Below are 24,975 nucleotides of genomic sequence, written 5' to 3' on the forward strand. Positions count from 1 at the left end.
CTATTCCTCTGCATTTAAGGGGCATTCCTTGAAAAGGTGTCCATATTCATGACATTTTCTACATCTAAAAGGTATATGTTCGTAGTCCAACGCCTGTTGCCAGACCTCCTCATGATATTCTAGTTCAACTGCACCTGGTATAGGGTTTGCAATGTTCATGTAAACACATATTCTTGCATATGAGGTATATCTTCCTCTTTTAGTTGAATCCGCTATTTTTACGAAACTGCCTATGGTGTTCCATATTCCTTCAAGTATCTCTGGGTCCCAGAAATCCATAGGTAGTCCAAATAGTCTAACCCATACAGGCGCTGCTAGGAATTTTTCTTTGTTCGGGTTGTAGCATTCCTCCCAATACCTCATAAATAAACCTGCATTGTTATGGAAATATGGTCTGTTTTCAAAAAATTTCTCTTTGTGTTGCAGGTTTGAGAATATTACCGTAAAGAATCTGCTTGCACCTAGCTTCAGTTCAATGTGGCTGCGTGGCTGCCATTTTTGCTGGATCCATCTTGTTAGTTCTTTTTCTGAGGGCCAGACTCCGATGAACTTGAAAATCAATGCATGGTCTTTAATATAGCTTCTATACCTTTCCAGTTTGTTCATTGGAATGACAAACCTCGGTTTCTCCGCTGCGCAGGGCATCCATCTTCCTTTGCTTCCTGCTTGCAAGCGTGCTCCCAAGACCAGTCCCGGTGTCCTTTGTTCAGCCTCCGCTTCGTTGTTGCTTATTCCTTCTCCTGCTGTCGCATCCCTGTAGGAGGGGATCTCTCCCCTCCTAGTCTCCTCTACCATTTCTGAGCCGTCTGTTCACTTTGTTTCGTGCCTGTCCGCTTGTTTTCGAGGTATTCCGCGTCACTTACCTCATGGCCACAGGGTCATTAGGGTTGTAGAGCTCCAAGAATCCCTCAAAAAAAGATGCATGGTTTTGAAAATGTTAGTGTTGAAATAATAAATGATAAATGATAAAATTAGAGTGTCATTTTAAAAAATGATATCTAAGAAATTATAAAAAAACTTATGGTTTTGAAAATATTAATATTAAAATAATAAATGATAAAATTAGAATATCTTCTATCATGTTAACTAATAAATTAGTTTTAAATTTTTTTAATATTTAAATTAATATATTTATTTATATATGTATTATTATTATTATTTTATTATTATAATTTTTTTTTAATATATATAGGATTGATATTTTTAATATTTAATGGCTATTATTATAATGATTATATTTGAATTAGTATTAATATTATAAATGACTTTTTTATATTTATATAAAGAGATTTTTAAGTAATATTTGTATTTTGGTTAACTAAACAAAAATATTAATGATATTTTTAAACTATTGAATATATTTATTAGTATTTGTGTTTTGGATTATATTTATATAGTATCTCAATTAAATGTCATGTTTTTGACAATATTCACTTGTATACTTTCAACGTGTTGACCTTCAATAAAAACAAATTATGCTCATTTATTTGGTATTTAAATGTCACTTTCTCTTGAGAAAAGGTCTTTCAAAATCTCTTTCTTACAATTTGTTACAAACAAGGTGTCCAAGGGGCATATGCTTAAGAAATTCCTTCATCCCACCTATATATTTTACAAGGCAAAAAGGAACTTGTCATTGGTTAGAAAACGTGAGCTGGTGGTTGTGCTTGGGTGTAGAGTAAAGTTGGGATGCCTCCAAAGGATTTCTTACATGGAGTGTATGTTGTGGGTGACTTTGTGGAACTAATATACCCATTTATTTGGTATTTAAATGTAATTTTCTCGTGAAAAAGGCCTTTCAAAATCTATTTCTTACAACCTGTTATAAAGAAGGTGTCCAAGGGATATATGGTTAAGAAAATCATCAGATCGGTGAGAAATGGGAACGAAGAGAGATCTTTGAAATCTTCATCCCACCTATATATATCAGGCTACCTCAAACCTCACTATGATTTCTCCTACAAGGCAAAAGAAACTTGTGATTGGCTAGAAAAAGCAAGGTGGTGGTTGTGCTTGGGTGTAGAGTAAAGTTTAGATGCCTCCAAAGAATTTCTTCGATGGATGTAAGCTGCGGGTGACTTTGTGGCACTAATATAGTTACTAGATCATGGTTGTTAATATGTTCATGTGGCTACTACAACAATGGTTTTATGGTTGTTTTTTCACATGTGGATGGGCTCTGACACACATTTCAAGGTGTTGTATTGATGAAAGCATGTTGATCTCTTAGACATTTCAGGCAAATGAGTTTTTCCACAAGGTATTTTGTTAATGGCAATTATATCTATTGGTTTGCAATGGTATTTGGTGTGGGGCCACATGGACAATCAAACTCTTTGAATCAATGTTTTGTGGATTTCCTAATGTGAATTTTCTCATAGATATTTCATAGAGTTCATGACTAGTGCACAATATGCATGTACAATATGATTTTCTCGAAGGCAGTGATAATAGAAACTCCAATGTTAAAGTGATGGAGTTTATGTTCCTTAATCGACAACCTTCTATTATGGGTATCTTATAGGCTTAGGGTTACTAAATTGTGGACCTTTGCTTAGTGGCCTTGTGAATCCCCACACACATTATCAACATGTTATGGGGGAATGTATTATTGGCTTAAAGAGGTCTATGACCAAGACACTCTCTTGTATGTATATTATGTATTTAAGGGGGTTTTAAATGTTTTAATAATGTTTTAGTTTTTACAATGTAATTTTATGATAGATTTTGGTATTGGAATAGCCATGCTCGTGATTGTGGAGGGATGCTTATGCAATCCACTTTTATTTTATAAAATGTTTGATTATACATTAAATAATATTATTAATAAATGAAGGGATATTTTTACCAAATAATAACATTTTATAGACAAACAAGATAAATGTGTCTTATAGCAACAAAATGCATCTCTTATATGTGATCATAATTTAGTTCTAAAATTAAAATAAGTAGGTTAGCTTACAATGTATTCATTGAATCTAATAAGTCATCCTCAATTAGCATAATGGGTGATCTCTACCTCCATCCTTGTTTGTATATATCACACATTTAAAATATAGTATGAAATAAAATGACTAAAAAATTAATTTATTTTTTTGCTCATTATGGTTAACACAAGTAATATGCAACTGCTTTATTTTAGATATTCAATGGATATAGACAACATCCTATGAGTTAGCACAACTTGTTGTCACCATTGTTTCTGGACATTTAATTAATTCAATTCTAGCTAGTGCCTCATTCAAATCCCCTTGGGTGAGGCATACTAGTTTATGTCTATGGGTTTACTAGGGATTCAATTTATGAATGTAGGGAAGCATCCTTTAGGTTTCCCTATGATATTTTACTTGGAAAAAAAGAAACGATGCTCTAGCATGTCACATAAAAACCTTTCAGATAATGAGTCATGATTAGGGGGTATTTATTATGTTAAAGTTCCATAATACTTGCACTTAACCATCAATAGAATTACTTAAAATCATCTTTAATAACCCATAATGTGATGCAACATGAGTGAATTAGAAGGATAATGGTTTATAACTTAGAAAGGAAATGAGAATGAACAAGTGGCCTACTAAAGTGACTTGGATTATCTTAAGTGAAAGACATTTATATTTGCCCCATATTTCCTTTGAACTATACTTCATTTTCCTAATTGTTCACATTATCCTTATGTAGTACACCTTTAATAAATGATAAACCATTTTGAATTAAAATAACTTAAGATTATATGTACTTCTAAACTAATTAAAATTATGCACTTTTTTAAATATTTAGACCTAATCACATTAATAAGAAGAGAAATATCATCTATGATTACCCTAACATTTAGCATAATGGGGCCTTTAAAAGGGAAATGAAGATTCTCACTACCATTTTTCATTAAATTTCTGATAATTTTCCCTAATAACTTTGTTATATTATATATGTTTCTATACTCCTTCCCGTTGTTAAAAAAATATTATGTATATATATATATATATTTGAAGAAATACCTTCATATTTCATATGAGGAATATACATGTTTTGATCCTCAAGGACTCTCAAACAACAAGTGGAGAGTGAAGTTCCATGGGTTCCTAGAACATAGTGCATGAAGCCAAACTAGAGTATTCCATCAATTATTGGAGGTGTGTTAGCTCTCATTCCAACTCCTTGGTTTGAACCTTTTTTTGTAAGTGGATATTTGCATAGATCTCCATCATATTAGGTGAAACAAATAATATGAGTGTTTTTACAAAACATGTTCATCCATTTTTTTCATATAAAGAAGAGAATGTATATTCTATAATATCCATTTGCAATTTATATGGCTAAATTACTCGGAATTTATTTTCAAAGAAATACACCATAATTATTTTTCAAGCAAAACAAATGAATTGTGCAATAAATTTTTCCAACACTTCAATTAAATTGAAAACCCCAAAAATAAGAGAGAGAATTCTGCAAAACCCTAAATTCTTTTATTAATGGATTTTTTGAGGAATTTTTACATAATTTCTTGAGACAAAACTTGGTGATAAACTTCTGAAAATCCTTGCCCCTAAACACCTTGATAATTCATCCCTTCAATGGAAAATTTCAGCGTTCCTGTAACAGGAAATTTGGCCTTCCTTATCAATGTAGGAAAGTAGAGCCCATTTTTTTGATTTGTTTGCCCCTTGCCACATAAATTTTTTGAAGATTTGCACCATTTTCTAGCATATGGTCTTAGGGATCGCTTGACTGGCCATCTGATAGACATAGCTTGAAGGACTAATTTTAGGAGTATGAGGCGGCTCGGTGTATTAAGCGTTTTGAACGTCCAATTTTCCATTATTTTTTGAATTTTCCATATCAAACCTTGCCAATTCACTACTCTGTACTGCTGATCACTCAGTTGTACTCCTAAGTATTTTGTTGGAAACTGCCCAATTTTGAACCCAATTGTTCTTGCCAGGAAGGCTTGGCTCACTCTTGGCGTGTTGAAGAAGAAGATTTCAGTTTTTTCTTTATTCACCTATGTTCCTGAAGCTTTTGTAAATTCTGATAGGATCTCCCCTAGCTTTTTGGCTTCCTTGAGGTTTTCTTGGCTATACATCATTACATCATCCACAAATTGTTGATGTGTAATAGTTAAGTCATCCCCCTATAATCTTAGCCCTTTGAACTCTCCTTGGCTTACTCTGGCGTTGATTAAATGACCTAATCCGTCCGCTGCTAAAATGAATAGGAACGGTGAGAGAGGGTCTCCTTGTCTTAGGCCGCGGGATGGCTTAAAGGTGTCAATAGGGGTCCCGTTAAGCATGATTAACATACTTGGTGTGGATATCATGGACATTATCCATGCTATCCATCTATCGTCAAATCCGTAGGCTTGTAGGATTTCTTGTAGATATTTCCAGCTGAGTTTATCATAGGCCTTTGCTAAGTCAAGTTTAACCATCATTCCTTTATTTCCCATCTTCTTTAGGGAGTGGATCACCTCTTGCGCAACTACAATCCCATCCACAATCTGTCTCCCTTTCACAAACCCTGTTTGTTCTTTTGCTATCAATTCTGGGAGTAGAGGTTGTAATCTTTTTACCATTATGGTGGCCAGAATTTTATAGATTACATTGCAAAGAGCTATTGGTCTGAAGCTATGGGGTTCTTTAGCCTGATCTACTTTTGGTATTAATGCCAGAAAGGTAGCATTCCATGCAGGGTGCATTCTTTTATGGCTTCTTGATTCTTCTACTGCATTAACAATATCTTTTCTCATGAAACTCCAAGTTGCTTGAAATAATTTTGCTGTAGAACCATCCTGGCTAGGGGCTTTGTTTTTAGCCATTGACTTGACTACTTCCTTGACCTCATTCTCGGTAATTACCCTTAGAAGAGCCTAATTTTGATCCCTGTTTACCTTTTTTGGGATGTATTGTCTTATCTTTGCTATCTCCTCATCTCTATTACTTTGCGGCTCTGTCAGTATGCCCTTGAAATGTTGGATTAGGAGATTTTCCATTTCCTCTTTCTGGATTACCTTGTTACCTTGTTTATTTTTTAGGGAGAAAATTCGGTTCTACTGCTTGTGTTGCTACATCGCTCGATGGAAGAATTTGTATTCCGTTCTCCCTCTTTCAACCACTGAACTCTTGACTTTTGTCGCCATAGGATTTCCTCCTGCTTTCTTCTTTCCTTAAGTCTAATTAGCACCTCTCCTTCTTCTTGCGCAAGCTCCTCTGTTCTTCCTTCTTCTATTATTTTTTGTTGTATCCTTTTCATTGCTATTTGGAGTTGTTCCTTGTCTTTATGGATGTTGCCGAATTCTTCTTTATTCCAAGTCTTAAGTTTGCTTTTCAGCTCCTTGAGTCTAAATTGGAGTGTGTGCATCTTATTCTTACCTTGAATTTCTACTTCACTGTTCTACCACCAGGTTTCCATCCTTTCTATGAGTGTTGGATCTCTTAGCCAGAAGGCTTCAAACCTGAAAGATTTGTGCTGGTTTTGATTGTTCATGGCAATTTCAAGTTTTATTGGCTAGTGATCTGATCCTTGGCATGGTAAGGTCATAGCTTCGTAGAAGATATCTTTCCCAAGGAAGTGTTCTGTTGCTAAGAACCTGTCCAATCTGGAGGCTATCTGCCTATTGCCTCCTCTTCTATTATTCCATGTGTATTTTCCATTGATAGTATGTATATCAATCAATTGGAGGGCTGTCTGGGTTTCCCAAAATCTCTCCATATCTGCATCCTCCCGTTGCAGTCCTCCTTTCTTTTTCATTGTGGTTGTGATCATATTAAAATCTCCTACTATCACCCATAGTTTTTCTGTGTGCAGGTTGCCCATTCGAAGCAACTGTGTTAGGAAAGCCTCTCTTTCAAGCGGTATGTGAGGCCCATACACCACTGATACAAGGAACTAATCTTTATGTCCTACCATTCCGAATCTCCTTGATAGAATCCTTCTCATTCCTATCCATAGGTCAACCATTACTTCTGCTGAATTCCACAGTATTGCTATACCCCCTGCACTCCTTTTTGCATCTACTATCATGCTTTCATAATAAGGCTTGATTTTTTTAAGGATTTCCTCCATTTTTGCTCCCGTTATTTTTGTTTCTTGAAGCAGCATGACCTGAGGTTTTTCTTTTTTGATCCTCTCAGCCAAATACCTTTGCTTACCCTTGCTGTTAAGCCCTCTTATATTCCATGATGTAATAATCATTGAGACGGTTGGGTTGTTTGATGGAAGACCACTGAAAGCGACACTACTCTTCCTGTGTTGACTAACATTTCTCCCATTATTTGAATGGATTATTGTAGGTTATTTCGTCCTCGTTTTCCCCCTTTCCCTTTGTTTTGATGTTCCTAGCTATTGTCATCTTGTGTTCCAAGTTGTTCATTCATCCTTGTGTTTTCACTCTCCCGTTTTTCTTTGTATTTTTGGAATATGTCTTTGTATAGTTTTTTGTCTTCTTCTGGGATAAACCGCTCATCCATTTTTTTCCACTTACCAGTAAATTTCTTAGAATTTCCTCTTCTATGGTTGGGTCATCCCCTTTATTTATGTCTACTTCCATTACTTCATACTCCTGGTTTACCTCCTTTTCTTGTTTCCTCTTTACTTCTGTTTCTTCTTGAGCTTTCTGCTTATTGTTGTTGGCGTCTTGATTTTTCCCCCCGCCTTCCTGATCTATCTCTTCTTGGTAGTCCATCTTTCAGGTTTCTTCATCCCCTTCTTTTGTTTGCAGTATTTCATACCTATTTGTCTCTTTACTTTTGGTTCGCTGTTCTTTCCTGCCATCCTTCTGGATTTCTTTGGTAGGTTGTTTCTTGATTTTTACTTCTTGAAACCCCTCATCGTCTTCAGTGGTTTTCCTCTATTGCTTGGTCTTTCTCTCCTATTCCTCTGCATTTAAGGGGCATTCCTTGAAAAGGTTTCCATATTCATGAAATTTTCTACATCTAAAAGGTAAATGTTCGTAGTCCAACGCCTGCTGCCAGACCTCCTCATGATATTCTAGTTCAAAAGCACCTGGTGTAGGGTTTGCAATGTTCATGTAAACACATATTCTTGCATATGAGGTATATCTTCCTCTTTTAGTTGAATCCACTATTTTTACGAAACTACCTATGGTGTTCCCTATTCCTTCAAGTATCTCTGGGTCCCAGAAATCCATAGGTAGTCCAAATAGTCTAACCCATACAGGCGCTGCTAGGATTTTTTCTTTGTTCAGGTTGTAGCATTCCTCCCAATACCTCATAAATAAACCTGCATTGTTATGGAAATATGGTCTGTTTTCAAAAAAATTCTCTTTGTCTTGTAGGTTTGAGAATATTACCGTAAAGAATCCGCGTGCACCTAGCTTCAGTTCAATGTGGCTACGTGGCTGCCATTTTTGCTGGATCCATCTTGTCAGTTCTTTTTCTGAGGGCCAGACTCCGATGAACTTGCAAATCAATGCATGGTCTTTAATATAGCTTCTATACCTTTCTAGTTTGTTCATTGGAATGACAAACCTCGGTTTCTCCGCTACGCAGGGCAACCATCTTCCTTTGCTTCCTGCTTGCCAGCGTGCTTCCAAGACCAGTCTCGATGTCCTTTGTTCAGCCTCCGCTTTGTTGTTGCTTGTTCCTTCTCCCTTTGTCGCGTCCCTGTAGGAGGGGATCTCTCCCATCCTAGTCTCCTCTATCATTTCTGAGTCGCCTGTTCACTTCGTTCTGTGCCTGTCCGCTTGTTTTCGAGGTATTCCGCGTCACCTACCTCATGGCCTGCCTGTCCGCTTGTTTTTCTGTAAGTGGATATTTGCATAGATCTCCATCATATTAGGTGAAACAAATAATATGAGTGTTTTTACAAAACATGTTCATCCGTTTTTTTCATATAAAGAAGAGAATGTCTATTCTATAATATCCATTTGCAATTTATATGGCTAAATTACTCATAATTTATTTTCAAAGAAATACACCATAATTATTTTTCAAGGAAAACAAATGAATTGTGCAATAAAATTTTCCAACACTTCAATTAAATTGAAAACCCAAAAAATAAGAGAGAGAATTCTGCAAAACCCTAAATTCTTTTATTAATGGATTTTTGGAGGAATTTTTACATAATTTATTGAGACAAAACTTAGTGGATAAACTTCTGAAAATCTTTGACCCTAAACACCTTGATAATTCATCCCTTCAATGGAAAATTTCAGCCTTCCTGTAACAGGAAATTTGGCCCTCCTTATCAATGTAAATTTGACCCTCCAATAGAGATCAATTTGGCCCTCCTTGAAGATGCAAATTCAACCTCAGAAATTCAGATAGCTCGGCTCCTCTGCTAATGGTCAATTCATCCCCTTGAAGAAATACAATTCAACCTCCAAGGAGATGCAATTTTGGCCTAAAAGAACTCAGATAATTTGGCTTCTCTGTTGACGGTCAATTTTATCCCTTGAATAATAATGTTGTGTATATTATTAAAAAATTATATTGATTTATTTGGGAATTTTAGCCTCTCGATTTTGTGTCCATGAAGGTTTTGGATTGGTTTATGTTGGTGGATTTGAACTGTACACTAGAAATTCAAGATTTTGAGGTGAGGTAGGCTCGCTGGATCTATATGATCATTTATCTTGTTTGCTTGATCCTTACATACATTAGTATTTTGTGTTTCTCTCTTGGAGGTCACTTTTGCGCTTCTCATAGCTTCAGATTGGAGGTTTTATGAGATAAATTAATCTAAACTTGTTGTGGGTTTCACTAAATTTCGAAGTAGAGATTTGGATAGGGTTCTTTGAAGGCCCTATTTCCAGTTTACTATTTTGGTTCTCTCTGATATTCAATGTGCCTAAGGTGGTTATTGGGTTTATTCTTTATGTAACACTCTCTTTTCTTGTGGTTGGTATATTATTTCAGTTATGTCTATGCTCAGGTCAGTGTTTCATCTTAACAATGGTGGTGAAAACTCTCATGGCTTGCGGTGGCAACGATAGATTTTGTGATTAAGTTATGAAAGCCATGCATCAATAATTATTTGATATATTTCGAAACATGCAACACCTTTAAACTAGAATTCAACATGTGGTGGATGAATTGGGTTATATCATATCATAGTTGGAGGAAATTTTATTAAAAATGAGCAATGATAATGACACAACAGATGGTGAAAATGGCAATAGGTGGGTGATACCCTTGGATGGTTAATTTAGTATTTTGACATGTGCAGTAAGATTTGTTTTTGGGTGGACCGATATTGGCGTATGTATAACTACAACAATATGGAATATTTCATAGCTTGCCAAGAAAAAATGTCGTAGCTCAAGCTCGTTCTCTTGACATCATGGGTAGAGCCTAAACCAAATAAAAGTAGATGGGAGAACTATGTTCGAGAAAGACACAAGAAGCTAGAAATTTGAGACTAAAATAAGGGTGATTAGGACTCTCAGAAAGGAAAAATCATGGAAACAAGCTAGAGCGAGAAATGGCAAGGGAGTATAGGGTGAAACAATGGATATTAGAACTAGAGGGTGGACCAAAGGGTGAATGAGGTGAACATAGATGAGACAAGATAGAAGTTCATATGGACAACGTGTCACATGTAGGGCTACTAGGAGTGAAGTTTTGAGGAGTATCAACAATGGGGGAGTTCACATAGATTAAATTAGGGGGCATGGTCCTTCAACATGCAAGATTTTCATAATAGAGATGATGATATAGCTTCTCTCATTGGTTTGGCACCATTCCTTCATGGATTTATATATCATATGAAAGTGGTAACCTTGTCGAATTCATTCTGCTAGTAGAGTGCATTGCATTGGAAAACTCAATGCATTGAAGGCAATCCTTCAGTGCTGCATTTTCAAAGTAAATTCCCCTAGCAGGGAGAATGTTTGTCTGTGGCTCTGTGCATGGAAACTGCAACATCGTTCTCCCTTACCTTTTTGTGCTAAGTATAGGTGGTTGATGTGTTCATATTTGTCGTCAATTGGCTTCACCCTCACCCCTCGCTTAGCAAGTGATGGATTGTGTGATTTTACATGATCGAGTGATAACTTGTGTTTTGATGTTCACTTTTGCATTAAAACACCCCATCGAGATATAATATATAAACAATAAATAAATACAAATATTCATTTTATTTTTATATATATGAAAATATATGGATTTATTGTATATACTATGTAAACAAATATATATATATATATATATATATATATATGCACCCATGAGGGGAATATATAGCATAATTTATATAAATTAAATTTTAATGATGGTAGAAAAACATTATATTTAATTAAATTTATATAAATATTAAAAAGATAAAATATATAAATATAAATGCAAAATATTATATTTCTAATCATTCATATAAATATATATAAACACATTTATAAACATTAAATAATAAACATTGATATGTTATTTATAAACATAATTTATATAATTTAAATTGGAATATTTTAAAATAAATATTGTATGTGAACATTAAATTTTATTAAATATATAAATATAGATAAATACTAAAAATATATAAATATAAAATATCATATTTTAATTAAGTATATATTTTTAATATATAATAAATTATATTTTTTAATGAAAATTATAGTAAAAAATATATTATTTAAATATATCATTGTGCATTATATCCAAATAATAAATACTTTATTCTTTCCATATATATATATATATGGTTTTTTATTTCCAACTCATTAAAACTTGAGTGGGCCTAATGGTTAAGAGCATGTGTTTCCTCCTAAGAGGTCATAGGTTCAAAACTAGAAGGGGGGTAAAGTATGTATGCCTTCGTAGACTTAGTAGTCAAGTATGGAGGTGGGTCTCTTCTCCCACAAATAAATGGGTCTCGTACACCAATGCGGTGTATGGCTTGGCCATGACGTTAAAATTGGATAATAATAATATTAGTTCATGAAATCGTGAAGTGTATTCAAAGAAAATAATATCATACCTATTCTAATACTGCTAATATTAGGTATATCATATTTATTTAATTAACATTTAAAAGAAATTATATAATTATGTAATATTATTTTAATAAATATATAAAAAATATTTAAATATTAAATTTTATTAAATTTATATATATTAAAAATACATAAATATAAAAGACCCCGATGGGGGTGACAACCGGTAGACAAGAGGCTCATGACGAGGTGTTAATTCCCCAACACGCATTATAATTGTTTAACCAATTTGATGGGATCGCTTCACCTAACGTGAGCTTAGCGAACATTCTGGAGAGTGTTTGGTTTATAATTATGGTATGCTTGGTTGAGATCTTCATTTGCATGTTACCAGAGATGGAGATGGTGGTTGTGGTGGGTGGTATTGTTTTAGATGCACAAGGTGGCTTACTCTCTAAGCCACAACACACTCATTAGTGTTAGTATGTTCCACGGGGATTCATTCTCTAGAGGCAGAGTGTGGCGTCGACATTGGTGGAGGTTTTGAAGGGAGATATTTGGGACCCTGGTTCGTGGTGGAAGGAGGTGGCTTTCAGACTGTTGTGGCAACACAAGTCTAGTGTGACATCTAAGATTGGGGTCATTTGTAGTGCAACTCGGGGGCCATCCAATTTCACAATTGTGTAAGTAAATTTCTATAACTATGTCTTTGTGGTTCCTTTAATTTGGAGTTTGGTAGTAGCTAAATTTTCTCCATCCTCATATCAGTAATGGTTGGGTGGAGCAGTGTGGTGACTAGATGCTTTATTGTTGATGGGGCTAGGGGTCTCTTCGTGGGTGTCGAGCTTGAAAGGGTGTTGTATTGGGGGTGGCATACTAACCCTAGTGGGTGGCCACGTGTTGTGGGGGCCTGGTGGCTCTAGGTATGAGGGTGACTACTAGTGATGTGGGTCAGAGATGCAAAAATAAAGAGGCTGCACACGTAGGGGTGTCGACCCTTGAGGCCTCAGAGTGATGCATCTGGTCGACCAACGAGGTCTTGGGGGAGAAGTTGACTAGTATGCCAACTCTCCAAGAAGGGTGGACCTCCCCCCGATTTTAATCTATTGAGGCCCAATTACATCAAGTTACTCTGATGGTTGAGCAATTAGCTTAGGATAGGCAAGATGAATATAATGAATTCATAGCTTTCATGAACGATTTGTAGCATAACTAGTGGCACATACTAGATAAGTTGGTATCTCTTCGGTGCAAGCATAAGCATATTATGGATAAGAAGACTCGCTTAGAGGGCCATCTGGATCACATAGAGGCCCATGTGCATGAGGAATTTTGCTAACCTCCACCACCAAGAGATGAATCATACACTCCAGAGCTAGGGTATACTAATGCTCACAGATGATGGCTAGTCGTTTTTGTGTCTTGGGTCATTTTTTTTTACTATGGGTTGCATGCATGAGATAGTTTGGTTTTATGTTACTCTTCTCTTTGTGATTTTGTCAATACCTCCAAGCCAACCAGTCCGGGAACAATGAAGCTGGAGGAATTTTGACCTAGAATCAACCACGAAGTAGTATTTTGAGTAATTAATGGAAACTTTCGAATTATATATATATATATATATATATATATATATATATATATATATATATATATATATATATATGCATTCATGAACAAAATATATTAGATATTTCCAATATATATAAAAATAACAAACATTTTATTAATATTAAATTTAAATTATTACAATACATACACAATGAAATTTTGGCTCTATTAGGGTTTTCAAAATCTATGTATAATTAAAAGTTTTCAAAAACCCTCATGGTGGCCCAGACTATCTCATAGAGGGCATTTTCCTTTACACTTGCAGATATGTTACCAGGAGATTGTGTGCCAAATTCACCAACTTGTTATCAGATATTTGTCAAGCTCCTCTCTAGATAGTCACTACTCATTAGGGTTTTTTATTCAAATCAGGTCACTTTTCACTTCTTTCTGACACCCTTCTTTTATTCAAATGATGAAGTGTTGATGATAAAATCCATTTGGGGGACAAGATTCAAAGCTCAACGACTTCTGGTGTGGACCATGCTCCTTCAACAAGTAGAGAGATATTATATAGTAATGCTTCTATGGGTATATTGAAACGAGCTCATTAGTTAGCTTCCTCATAATTTGATAAGGAATCTCCCTAAATGTGTAATGATAATTTGCAGATCACTTTAATCAAACCACCTTCGAAAGGTTGGGTCAAGGTTTCAAAAAAGAAAGGAAAAAAATGTGGGCTTGAGGATGAGCCCTTATTTGAGTGATCCATCTTTCTAATTGTTTATTCTATCCCTTTATGTCTTCTTTGTTACTCTCAATATCATTCATCCCTACTTAGATATCATTAGTACAGGGAAGATTGTGCCAAAAAGTGAGGCATGATATAATTTTATTTTTGTTTGATAAAAAAAAATTAAACTTTGAAAAGTAAATTTTAGTTAAATTTTAATTATTATAAAATAATATTATAATAAATCAATATAATTTTTTAATAATATACACAACATTATTCATCAAGTTTTAAATAGTGTATGTTTAAATATATTGTACATATTTTTATTTTAAACATTTTTCTTTAACAAATATATTAAACATTATATATTTAAATTTTAAATATTTTAATCAAATTATTATATATTTTAAAAATTATATATATATATATACACTTTATTCTTTACTAAAGAATATGGGTTAACTCACTCTAACTAGCATTAATTCATGAAACTGTGAAGTATATTCGAAAAAAATAATATTATACATGTTCTAATATTATTAATATTGATTAGATGATATTTCGATATTATATAATATTGTTTTTAATAAATATATAATAAATATTTAAATATAAAATATTATTAAATTTATATATAAATATTAAAATATATAACCATACAAATTAAATTAAAACTATTTTACACATTTATCATATATAAAATTTAAATAACAAATATCTTTTTAATATTAATATTAAATTACTATAAAAAATCAACATAAATTTTAAATGTTATGCAAATATTATTATTATTGAAGTTTTAATGAATTGTATAAATATGATAAAATATATTCTCAAAGTGGGGGCTTTTGTGAGGAGTGATTTTGTTCTACTATTTCTAGATTATTCACATAAATATAAAAACATTAAACATCAAATCTTATCATCATCATCATCATATATAGCTTTTGTGAGGAGTGATTTTGTTCTACTATTTCTAGATTATTCACATAAATATAAAAACATTAAACATCAAATATCATCATCATCATCATCATCATATATATATATATATATATATATATATATATATATAGTGGGGGATTATAAAAGTTGGGCTCTAATGCTTGCATGTGTGTATTTACATAGAGAGCTTCTCTTAGCTTCAAGAATCATAAATTCTCTACTAACGAGGCCAACCACGTGAAGGTGGAAGCTCATCTGGCCTCCCCCCTCACTTCTAGCCTATAATTACACTACACTCATCACTCCCCAAACCCCAAACATAAAAACATTATGCATAAAATTTTGATTATTACAAAAAAATAAGCATCAAAGTTTTAATTATTGCAAGCAAAGAAATTGTAAATAAATAGACCCCAAAAATTGTCAAACATACAAACATTACATGTCAAACACAAAAAATGTTGTAAATGCATAAACATACAAGCCTGTGTAAACTTTACACATTGGCAAAAGAAATTCACACACACTTTAAAATACAAGTCATACAATATAATTGTAAATACTATTCAAATCAAACTCAAAATACAAGCATACACAAACATAGAAACATCACATATCAATTACACCCTAAAAATCTTGTAAATGCATAAGATACAAGCACATGGAGATACTAAGCATTGCCAAATGAAATTTCAAACACATTCCAAAGTACATATCCAAATGTCATACACAATCATTGTAAATACACAACCATACAAATGAAACTACAACCACAAACATTACTACAATCATGAATACACATCAAAATACAAGAATACACAAACATAGAAACATCACATATCAATTACATCCTAAAAATATTGTAAATGCATAAGATAAAAGCACATGGAGATACTAAGCATTGCCAAATGGAATTTCATACAAATTCCAAAGTACAGATCCAAATTTCAGACACAATAAATGTAAATACACAACCATACAAATGAAACTAAAGCCACAAACATTACTACAATCACGAATACACATCAAAATACAAGAATACACAAACATAGAAACATCACATATCAATTATACCCTAAAAAATTGCAAATGCATAAGATACAGGCACATGGATATACTAAGCATTGCCAGATGAAGTTTCATACACATTCCAAAATACATATCCAAATGTCATACACAATCATTGTAAATACACAACCATACAGATGAAACTAAAACCACAAACATTACTACAATCATGAATACACATAAAAATACAAGAATACACAAACATAGAAACATCAGATATCAATTACACCCTAAAAATATTGTAAATGCATAAGATACAAGCACGTGGAGATGCTAAGCATTGCCAAATGAAATTTCACACATTTCAAAGTACATATCCAAATGTCATACACAATCATTGTAAATACACAATCATACAAATGAAACTAAAACCAGAAACATTGCTACAACTATGAATACACATCAAAATACAAGCATATACAATTTACATAGAAACATCACATATCAATTACACCCTAAAAATATTGTAAATGCATAAGATCCGAATGTCATACACAATCATTGTAAATACACAACCATACAAATGACACAAAAACCACAAACTTTGCTACATACATGAACACACATCAAAATGCAAGAATACACAAACATAGAAACATCACATATCAATTACACCCTAAAAAAATTGTAAATGCATAAAATACAAGCACATGGATATACTACACATTGCCAAATGAAATTTCAAACACATTCCAAAGTACATATCCAAATGTCATACACAATCGTTGTAAATACACAACCATACAAATGAAACTAAAACCACAAACATTACTACAATCATGAATGTACATCAAATCTTGATCACCATACATAAATAATATTGTAAATACAAAAACATACAAATATCACCCATCAAATTTTGATCACCACACATAAAATATTGCAAATACACACATATCACACATCAAATTTTAATCATCACAAAAAACATGTTGTGAATGGTCATTGCTAAAGGAGACAAACACACACGCAAACATTTCAAAATACATATCAACATGCCATACATATCCATTGTAAATACAACCATTAAAACTCAAACAACAAACATTATCATAGACAATCCTGGATTGCCAGTTTTTGTGAAGATAATTTTGTTCCCGGCTCAACGAAAAAGCACTTTGTGGGGACATGATCTTGGATTGCGAATTTTTGTGATGAAGATAATTTTGTTGCCCATAGGAGTATAAGTCATAATTTAATATTTTAAGTGAGTGTAATAAAAGTTAAATTTGTTTTTTTAAATTGTTTTTAGTAAATTGGAGAATGCTCAAACCAATAGACACGCTGCAGGTAGAACAGAAACAACGAGAATTGGAAAGAACTATGGTTGTATTTTTCCCAACATGCAGGAAGAAACACCTACAGAGGGAATGTCCATTAAACTCTGTAGAGGAGTGTGCAATATGTGAGTTGAATCATGCAACAAGTTCATGCCCATCCTTGCCAGCACTGAAAGCGGTTTTTCAAGGGACAGGCGAAGAGATGGAGTAGTTGTACTTTATGGGACCTAAAAAGCCATGGCAACCTCGATCGTCAATGGGAAATCAAGGTATGTTTCCGGAGCCATCTCAATATTTTATAATTTTAATATGGGTCCCGAGTCCATGCCTTATCCGACCATGTGGCCCCAATACCAGCGTCCACCTTGGCAGCAGTGGGCTCCTTAAGCTAGTTCGAGTTCCTCGTGGGCTCCAAACTGGCGGGGACCTTCTCCTCCTGGGTAGTTTCCCCAGTCAATTCCACAACAACAACTTCAGTTACCCTCTAATGTGCCTCCTGGTAATCAGCCTGTTCATCCCCAACTTCCCATCCAACCCAATCCAAATCCTAACAATAAAGGGGCTCAGCAAGCTGACACCCTCAACCTACCTTCATACAACATCTCTACCGCAAAATTCTATGAGATGAATTTACGATCTTGGCAGACAATAGATGTTCAACCCTCGCCAGTTATCATTGAACAAATTGACAATGAGGAAAAGGAACCAGAAATGGTTGAAGAGGAATCAAACCGAGCCAACAAAAATCATACACCTCCTCAACCGCTAGTTACTAAAAAACACCAAGCTGAACCGCCCTATCCAGAAAGGTTGGCTTTGAGTAAACAAACCCTCAAGGTGAGTTTGACCTGTTAGGGGAGTTATGGAATTTATTTGTCAAGATTCCCCTGCTGCAAGCTATGAGGGACGTACCTATATACACAAAAACTCTTAGGGAATATTGTGTTAAGAAGCCTAAAAAGAAATCAAGAGACCCACTCACCATTCAATTAATGGGGAAGTTATCAGATTTTATGATGGGAAGGTCCATGCCTGTAAAGTATGAGGATCTCGAGAACCCAATTTTAACTATGCAAATTAATGGGGTAGAAATTCCAAATGTACTGGTAGATTTGGGTGCTGCCATAAATGTCATCACTGCTGAAGCTATGCTTGCATTAGGTCTTCTTACTTGAAACACACACCTACAGTGCTAGAGCTGGCAGATCGATCTACGGTGAAACCGTTAGGGAAGTTTGAAGATATCACAATTTCGGTTGATTCATGGCACTACCCTGTGGACTTCCTAGTACTCCAAACACAATCTCCAGTTGGAGGCCATCCGCTGATTCTGGGAAGACTGTGGCTGGCAACCGCAGACGCTTATATTGGGTGTCGGTCTGGACATATGATCATTTAAAACGGGTGAACACTAAGAATTTAGTATTATATCCTCCCACAGAACCTAACCCATCAACAAAACCAACAGGCCGCAAGAAATCTTTACCGAGGAAAGAGTCTGAATTGAAAAATGAGGAATTAAGACCAGTTCTTACTATTGGACAGGCCCTCCAGCTGAAAACAGAAATGGAAGATGACACAATTACTACCTTTATTAGTGATCCCTGTTTTGTTTCAGATTTAAATCATCAAATCTCGGAGTCTGTCTTGAGTTGTGAGACACAAGAAAGTATTGGAACAACAGATGGATTTGATGATCTACCTACAACTGCGCCCCATGACAGTATTTCTGTGGAAATAGAACCAGGAAAAGCCCTGAATATCAATCGAGATCTATCAGAGTCCCAAAAGAAACAAATCTTGGATGCTCTTTGGAAACACAAAGAAGCCTTCCCCTAGGACTACTCGATATGAATGGGATTCTTGCTAATCTATGCACCCATCACATATACATTAAGGAGGACTGTCGTCCTGTGAGGCAACCCCAGAGGAGAATGAACCCTACTCTGAAAAACATTGTTAAGGAAGAGCTTCAAAATCTGTTGGACGTGGGATTCATCTACCCCATTTTAGACAGCCAATGGGTTTCCCCATTGGTAATGGTCCCTAAGAAAAACAGTCAATGGCAGATATGCGTGGATTACAGAGAAATAAATAAGGCAACTCAGAAAGACCATTTTCCATTACCATTCATTGACCAAGTCTTGGATACGTTGGCTGGGAAGAAGTTTTTCTTCTTCCTGGACGGATTTAGCAGGTGAAACTAGATCCATATAGCTCCTGAAGATCAGGATAATACCACTTTCACATGCCCTTGGGGAACGTTCGCATACCGGGTCCTCCCATTTGGCCTCTGTAATGTGCCTACAACATTCCAGAGGGCAATCTTAGGGATTTTCTCTAATCTGATGGATGATAGTGTTGAGATTTATATGGACAATTTCACGGCATATGGAGATTAATTCGAAGAAGCATTGGGGAAGCTAGAAAAAGTTCTTGGAAGATGCAAGAAGGCGCACGTCTCTTTAAGTACGGGAAAATGCCATATGATGATGAACGAAGGAATAGTCCTGGGACACTTGCTTTCAATTGTAGGAATCCGGATGGATCCAGTTAAGATAAAGGTAATACAACATTTTCCAATACCCAGAACACCCACACAGGTACGTAGCTTTATCAGTTGCGCTAGTTATTACAGGCGCTTTATAGAAAATTTTGCTAAGACATCACATCTGCTTTTTCAATTACTGACAAAAGATGCAGACTTTGTGTGGAAAAATGACTGTGATGCAGCCTTTGTGAAGATCAAGGAACTGGTCTATAGTTCTCCAAGCCTTAGAGGGCCAGACTGGGCATTACCATTCCATATTCATGCTGATGCTTCCCAGACAACAATTGGGGTAGCAAGTGGATAAGGTACCATATGCAGTTTACTATGTTAGTAAGAACTTGGCTCCTGTTGAGTTAAACTACACAGTGACTGAAAAAGAATTCCTTGCTGTCATCTACACCATCAACAAGTTCCGGCACTATATCACTGGTTACCCCACCTTTGTGCATACTAATCATGCAGCCATCAGTTACCTGATGAATAAACCCGTTACTCTTGGTCGTATTACAAAATGGCTTTTGTTACTTCAAGAATTTGACATTAAGGACAAACAAAGTGGTTGCCGATTTTCTGTCTAGGTTAGAAAATAATGCTGAAGGTACACTTATCGAAGATAGCTTTCCATATGAATATCTCTTTTCAATTTCCGCTAACACTCCATGGTATGCAGATATTGCTAACTATCTTGCTATAGGGAAGGTACCTCGTCATTTGTCATAGAAGGATCAACGGAAAATTATTCATCATAGTACCCGATATTCATGGATGGCAGGATACCTCTTTCATACAAGGGTTGATCAACAGATTCGGCGCTATGTATCAGAGGATGATATCTATGAGATATTGAAGGCCGCCCATGGTGGACCTTGTGGAGGACGTTTTATAAATAAAAGAACAGGCCACAAGGTGCTGCAATTGGGATACTACTAGCCTTCTATCTTTTGCGATGCTAGAGATTATGTCCGAAGATGTGACACCTGTCAACAGATGGGACAACCTGCGAAATTGGATGAAATTCCATTACAGCCCCAGATAGTCCTTGAACCTTTTGAGAAGTGGGCCATCGATTTCGTTGGGCCCTTCAACACACCTTCTCACTAGAAGGTTCACATCCTGGTCTGCACTGATTATGTGACTAAGTGGGTGGAAGCCAAAGCAGTTGCGAAAGCAATAGAACAGGTGGTTGCAGATTTCCTTTTTGAAGATATTTTTGTCCGATATGGTACCCCAAGAGAAATTGCTTCGGATGGAGGAGCACAATTCACATCCCACATGATAGGGAGCCTTATGCAAAAATACGGGGTTAAACACAGAGAACTCCTTACCATCCCCAAGGGAATGGACAGGTAGAAAGTACAAACAAGGTATTGGAAAATATCTTGACAAAAACTGTAGCAAGTCATTGCCGGGATTGGTCGCAGAAACTTCGAGAAGCTCTTTGGGAGTATAGGACGACGTGGTGGAATAGAACCGCGTTTTCACCATTTGAGCTAGTCTATGCGAAATCCCCCTTGTTTCCAAGAGAGTTCGAGATCAGTATGCTCAGAACGGCTTTGGAAGTGGGGTTAGACTTATCAAAGGCCCAAAAACACCGACTGGAGCAGCTCAATGAGTTAGACGAGATTCGTTCAATAGATGTCAAGAGAACCACTGCTATCCAACAATAGAGAATGAAATGGCATGATAAATTTATCAAGAATAAGGTGTTTCATACAGGGGACTAGGCATTTCTCTATGACTCCCGGTTCAAAGATTTTAAAGGAAAGCTTGGCACTTGTTGGATGGGACCCTATGAAGTGGACACTGTATTCGACAATGGAACAGTCAGATTGGTTACAATAGATGCAAATCGTACTTCCTTCCTAGTGAAGACACTGTCTGAAGTTATATCACCATCCAACTTCTAAGGATGCCTTCATCAAACATCTTTCTAATACGTCTGGTTTAATGGTTGTTGGTGCAAAGAATACTCTCTCTGCCTTCTTTATATATATATATATATATATATATATATATATATATATATATATATATATATGCTGTTACTACTTACTTGTTTGTCTTTTGCAGGAATAAGAACCGAATTATGACAAGGAGAAACTGAGAAATTTTCCAAGTAATAGTCGTTGTTGTTACTCCACGGATGTTACTCCGACATTGCTGTTACTCTGCCGGTGTTGTTACTCCATCGTTGTTGTTACTCTGTCGGTGCTGTTACTCCGCCGTTGCTATTACTCCGCTAGCACTGTTACTTCGTCGTTGTTGTTACTCTGCAGGTTCTGTTACTTCGTCGTTACTGTTACTCCATCGGTGTTCTTACTCCGCCGTTGCTATTACTCTGTCGCTGCTGTTACTCTGTCATTTTGTTACTCCGCCGGTGCTGTTACTCCGTCGGTGTTGTAACTCCGTCGTTGCTATTACTCGTCGAGTTATTTTTGTTGTTACTCCACTGCCAGGTAGGTCTCTAGGTATGCCTTCATTGACTCTTACGGATTTAATTAAAATATTCCAAAGAAGAGACTAGTACGTGCCGCAAACGACCGCATTTTAGTTGGGAGGGTCCCATCACAAATAAACGACAATGTACCTAAAACTGTAATTATATTACATCATTACCAAATCTAATGCAAACAAAAACCAAAATATTGTGATTTTGTAATCATGATTTTGACGCATTGGAATTTGAAATTGTACGCCAAAAGCCTTATTGGTCATTTCCCCAGTACGCTATATTCAATCACCATAATCATTCACCTGTACTGCCATACCCTGCCATTATTTACTGTGTTTTTCGAGGTGTACAAGTCATTATTACCATTCTTTTACCCCACGGCCACCATGCTAACATTATTGCCATCGTCAGTTTGGATCGCTGTCACTCTCCCCTTGTTAGGATATTCCGAGATATAGGAAATAGTTAAGTATAACTTGGTCTACTGTAGAGTTAGGTAAAGTGTGTTTCTTTACTATGTACTTTTGTAACTTACAATCCGTCATTCACGATATGTAGTGATCCGACGGTTCATTCTCTCCTCGGTATTATCAACACTTGATCTGTGGCTTAACACCCGACTGGTCCATGATCTCTATTTAAAGAGCATGGAGGGTCATTTGTAGGGTAACCGTTCATGAGAGAAGCTTATGTAATTTTTCATTCTTTTATTAATAAATTTCCTGAAGTGGCCGTGTTGGCTAAGGCCGTGGACTGTTTTCCTCTTTGAGCGTTTTAACCACATCAACAATACTGGTGTATTGATCTGTGATCTGTTTGGAAGTGGTTTCCTTTGGTGTTCTGTCTGAGGAAATTACCCTATAAATTCCTACACCCCCTACCAACCGAGTGTATCCATCGTGTGGATCCAGTTCCTACAGCGATGGGTGGGTTGGCTATGCACCATGAGCCGGAAGATACGACAATGGTCCGAAATAATCATGAAGTATGAAAGGTTTTTGAAAATGCAGGGTGGAACGTCTATCTCGACAAGTTGTAGGGGTTTAATGAGGCAATCACGATTGAATTTTCACTCAATTTAGAGGAAGGGAGCTCTCGGGTCCGGGGGATAGAAATCCCTATTACAGAGGAAACCATTGCAGAGGTCAGCGGGCTATCCCAACAGGGGCAGAGATGGTTTTCGCGAAGAACCTCCCTCCCGGAGTTCCCCGAAGCATTTTTGCGAGCCAGAGAGAATGTTGTTCAGAAAGGTCGGGGGTATGACCAGAATTCATTACCACACCCATGGGGTGAGGTAGCAGGTTTTGTATTGAGATACATAACCTACAAGGGGAGGTATACCACCGTGTTTAAATATCATTTCAGAATGTTGGCTCACCTCCGGTTCCCACAGTCGAAAGCCTTCTCATTAAATATGCCTTTCTTCCTGTTAAAAAGTCTCCAGCTGATGGCGCAATCTGCTCAGCGTTCACGAGAAGTTGCGGCAGTCATTACCAACCATGGGTTGGTCCGGCTGTTAGTCATGCATGCAATCGATCGACTTCAAATCCTATGGGAAACATTCTGGGATTCTATAGAGGAAGAGATAGCAGCTACTAGAGCCGGTAGAGAAGAAGAGCCGAAAGCGATGGAGGAAGAACCCGGAGCATAGGACGAACACGTAGACCAAGAAGAACCAGAAGAAATGGAGATGGAACCCAAGGGACTGGAACAAAATCGAGAGCTTGAACCAGAGAGGATAGTCTAGGCTGCTTCACAAGAACTAGCCTCGACCGCAGAACCGATGGAAGAAGAAGTGTTGCAGCGAGGGGCTGATATAGAAAGGGTCACCAGCACCACGACCAAGGCTATCTCACAAGAACCAGCCTCGGCTATGGAGCCAATGGAGAAAATCAGCAGCACTATAACAAGATAAGAGGTACCACATCAAGTTGAGGTGGAAGAATTAGTTAATATTGTGGCCAGGGGTGTCCCACAAGGACCACCCTCGACCTTGGAACCGATGGAGGAAGATGAACCAGGACGAGAGGGGCCCGAAGCTGAAAGAACCGTGGGGCCAACAAAAGGAGAGGCTAGGTATAATGGACGGAATTGAAATAATGATGCAAGAATCCATTTTTATCAATGTGGTCCTGGAAGAAACAATGCTAGCATCGTCTGATCAAGAATTGTTGGATACGGAAGGTGGTGTTACACAAGAACCACCATCAACCCGTCCAGCCCTGGAGATTGCAGAGGAATTAGATGCTGAGATTAACGTTGCTCGATAAGAACCAATGTCAACCTCAGAATGGGGGACTGCACAAACAGGAGTTTCAACCCAGAGCAGAGATGTTGCAGATAGAGGGAAAGAGCCCGAGGTCACAGCCGGTGCCGAGATAGATCAGATAGGAAAATTATTTCAATTTTCCTCTTACTTCTCCATTCCAAAAGGGGCGAGGGTGTCTCGCTCTTCCTGACGCGCAGGGGAGGATGTTGTCATTCCGTCGATTTTGAAGTTTGATGGGTCGA

The 24,975-nt window shown here is 36.3% G+C and overlaps 1 protein-coding gene across 1 annotated transcript; it reads right to left on the reverse strand.

Moving 5' to 3' along the window:
• Nucleotides 1-795, reverse strand: LOC149201657 (uncharacterized). Its single transcript, XM_089401324.1, has one exon. The coding sequence runs from the start codon at nt 793-795 to the stop codon at nt 1-3; it is 795 nt and encodes a 264-aa protein (XP_089257450.1).
• Nucleotides 796-24,975: the final 24,180 nt, after the last annotated feature.

This window comes from Pinus tabuliformis, chromosome 2_1, assembly GCF_031772625.1.
Source record: "Pinus tabuliformis cultivar Carrire ecotype Pingquan chromosome 2_1, CPIR1, whole genome shotgun sequence".
Lineage (NCBI taxonomy): Eukaryota > Viridiplantae > Streptophyta > Pinopsida > Pinales > Pinaceae > Pinus > Pinus tabuliformis.

Coding starts and splice junctions, on each gene's coding strand:
- LOC149201657 (XM_089401324.1), bottom strand. CDS start 795: ATGGTAGAGGAGACTAGGAGGGGAGAGATCCCCTCCTACAGGGATGCG.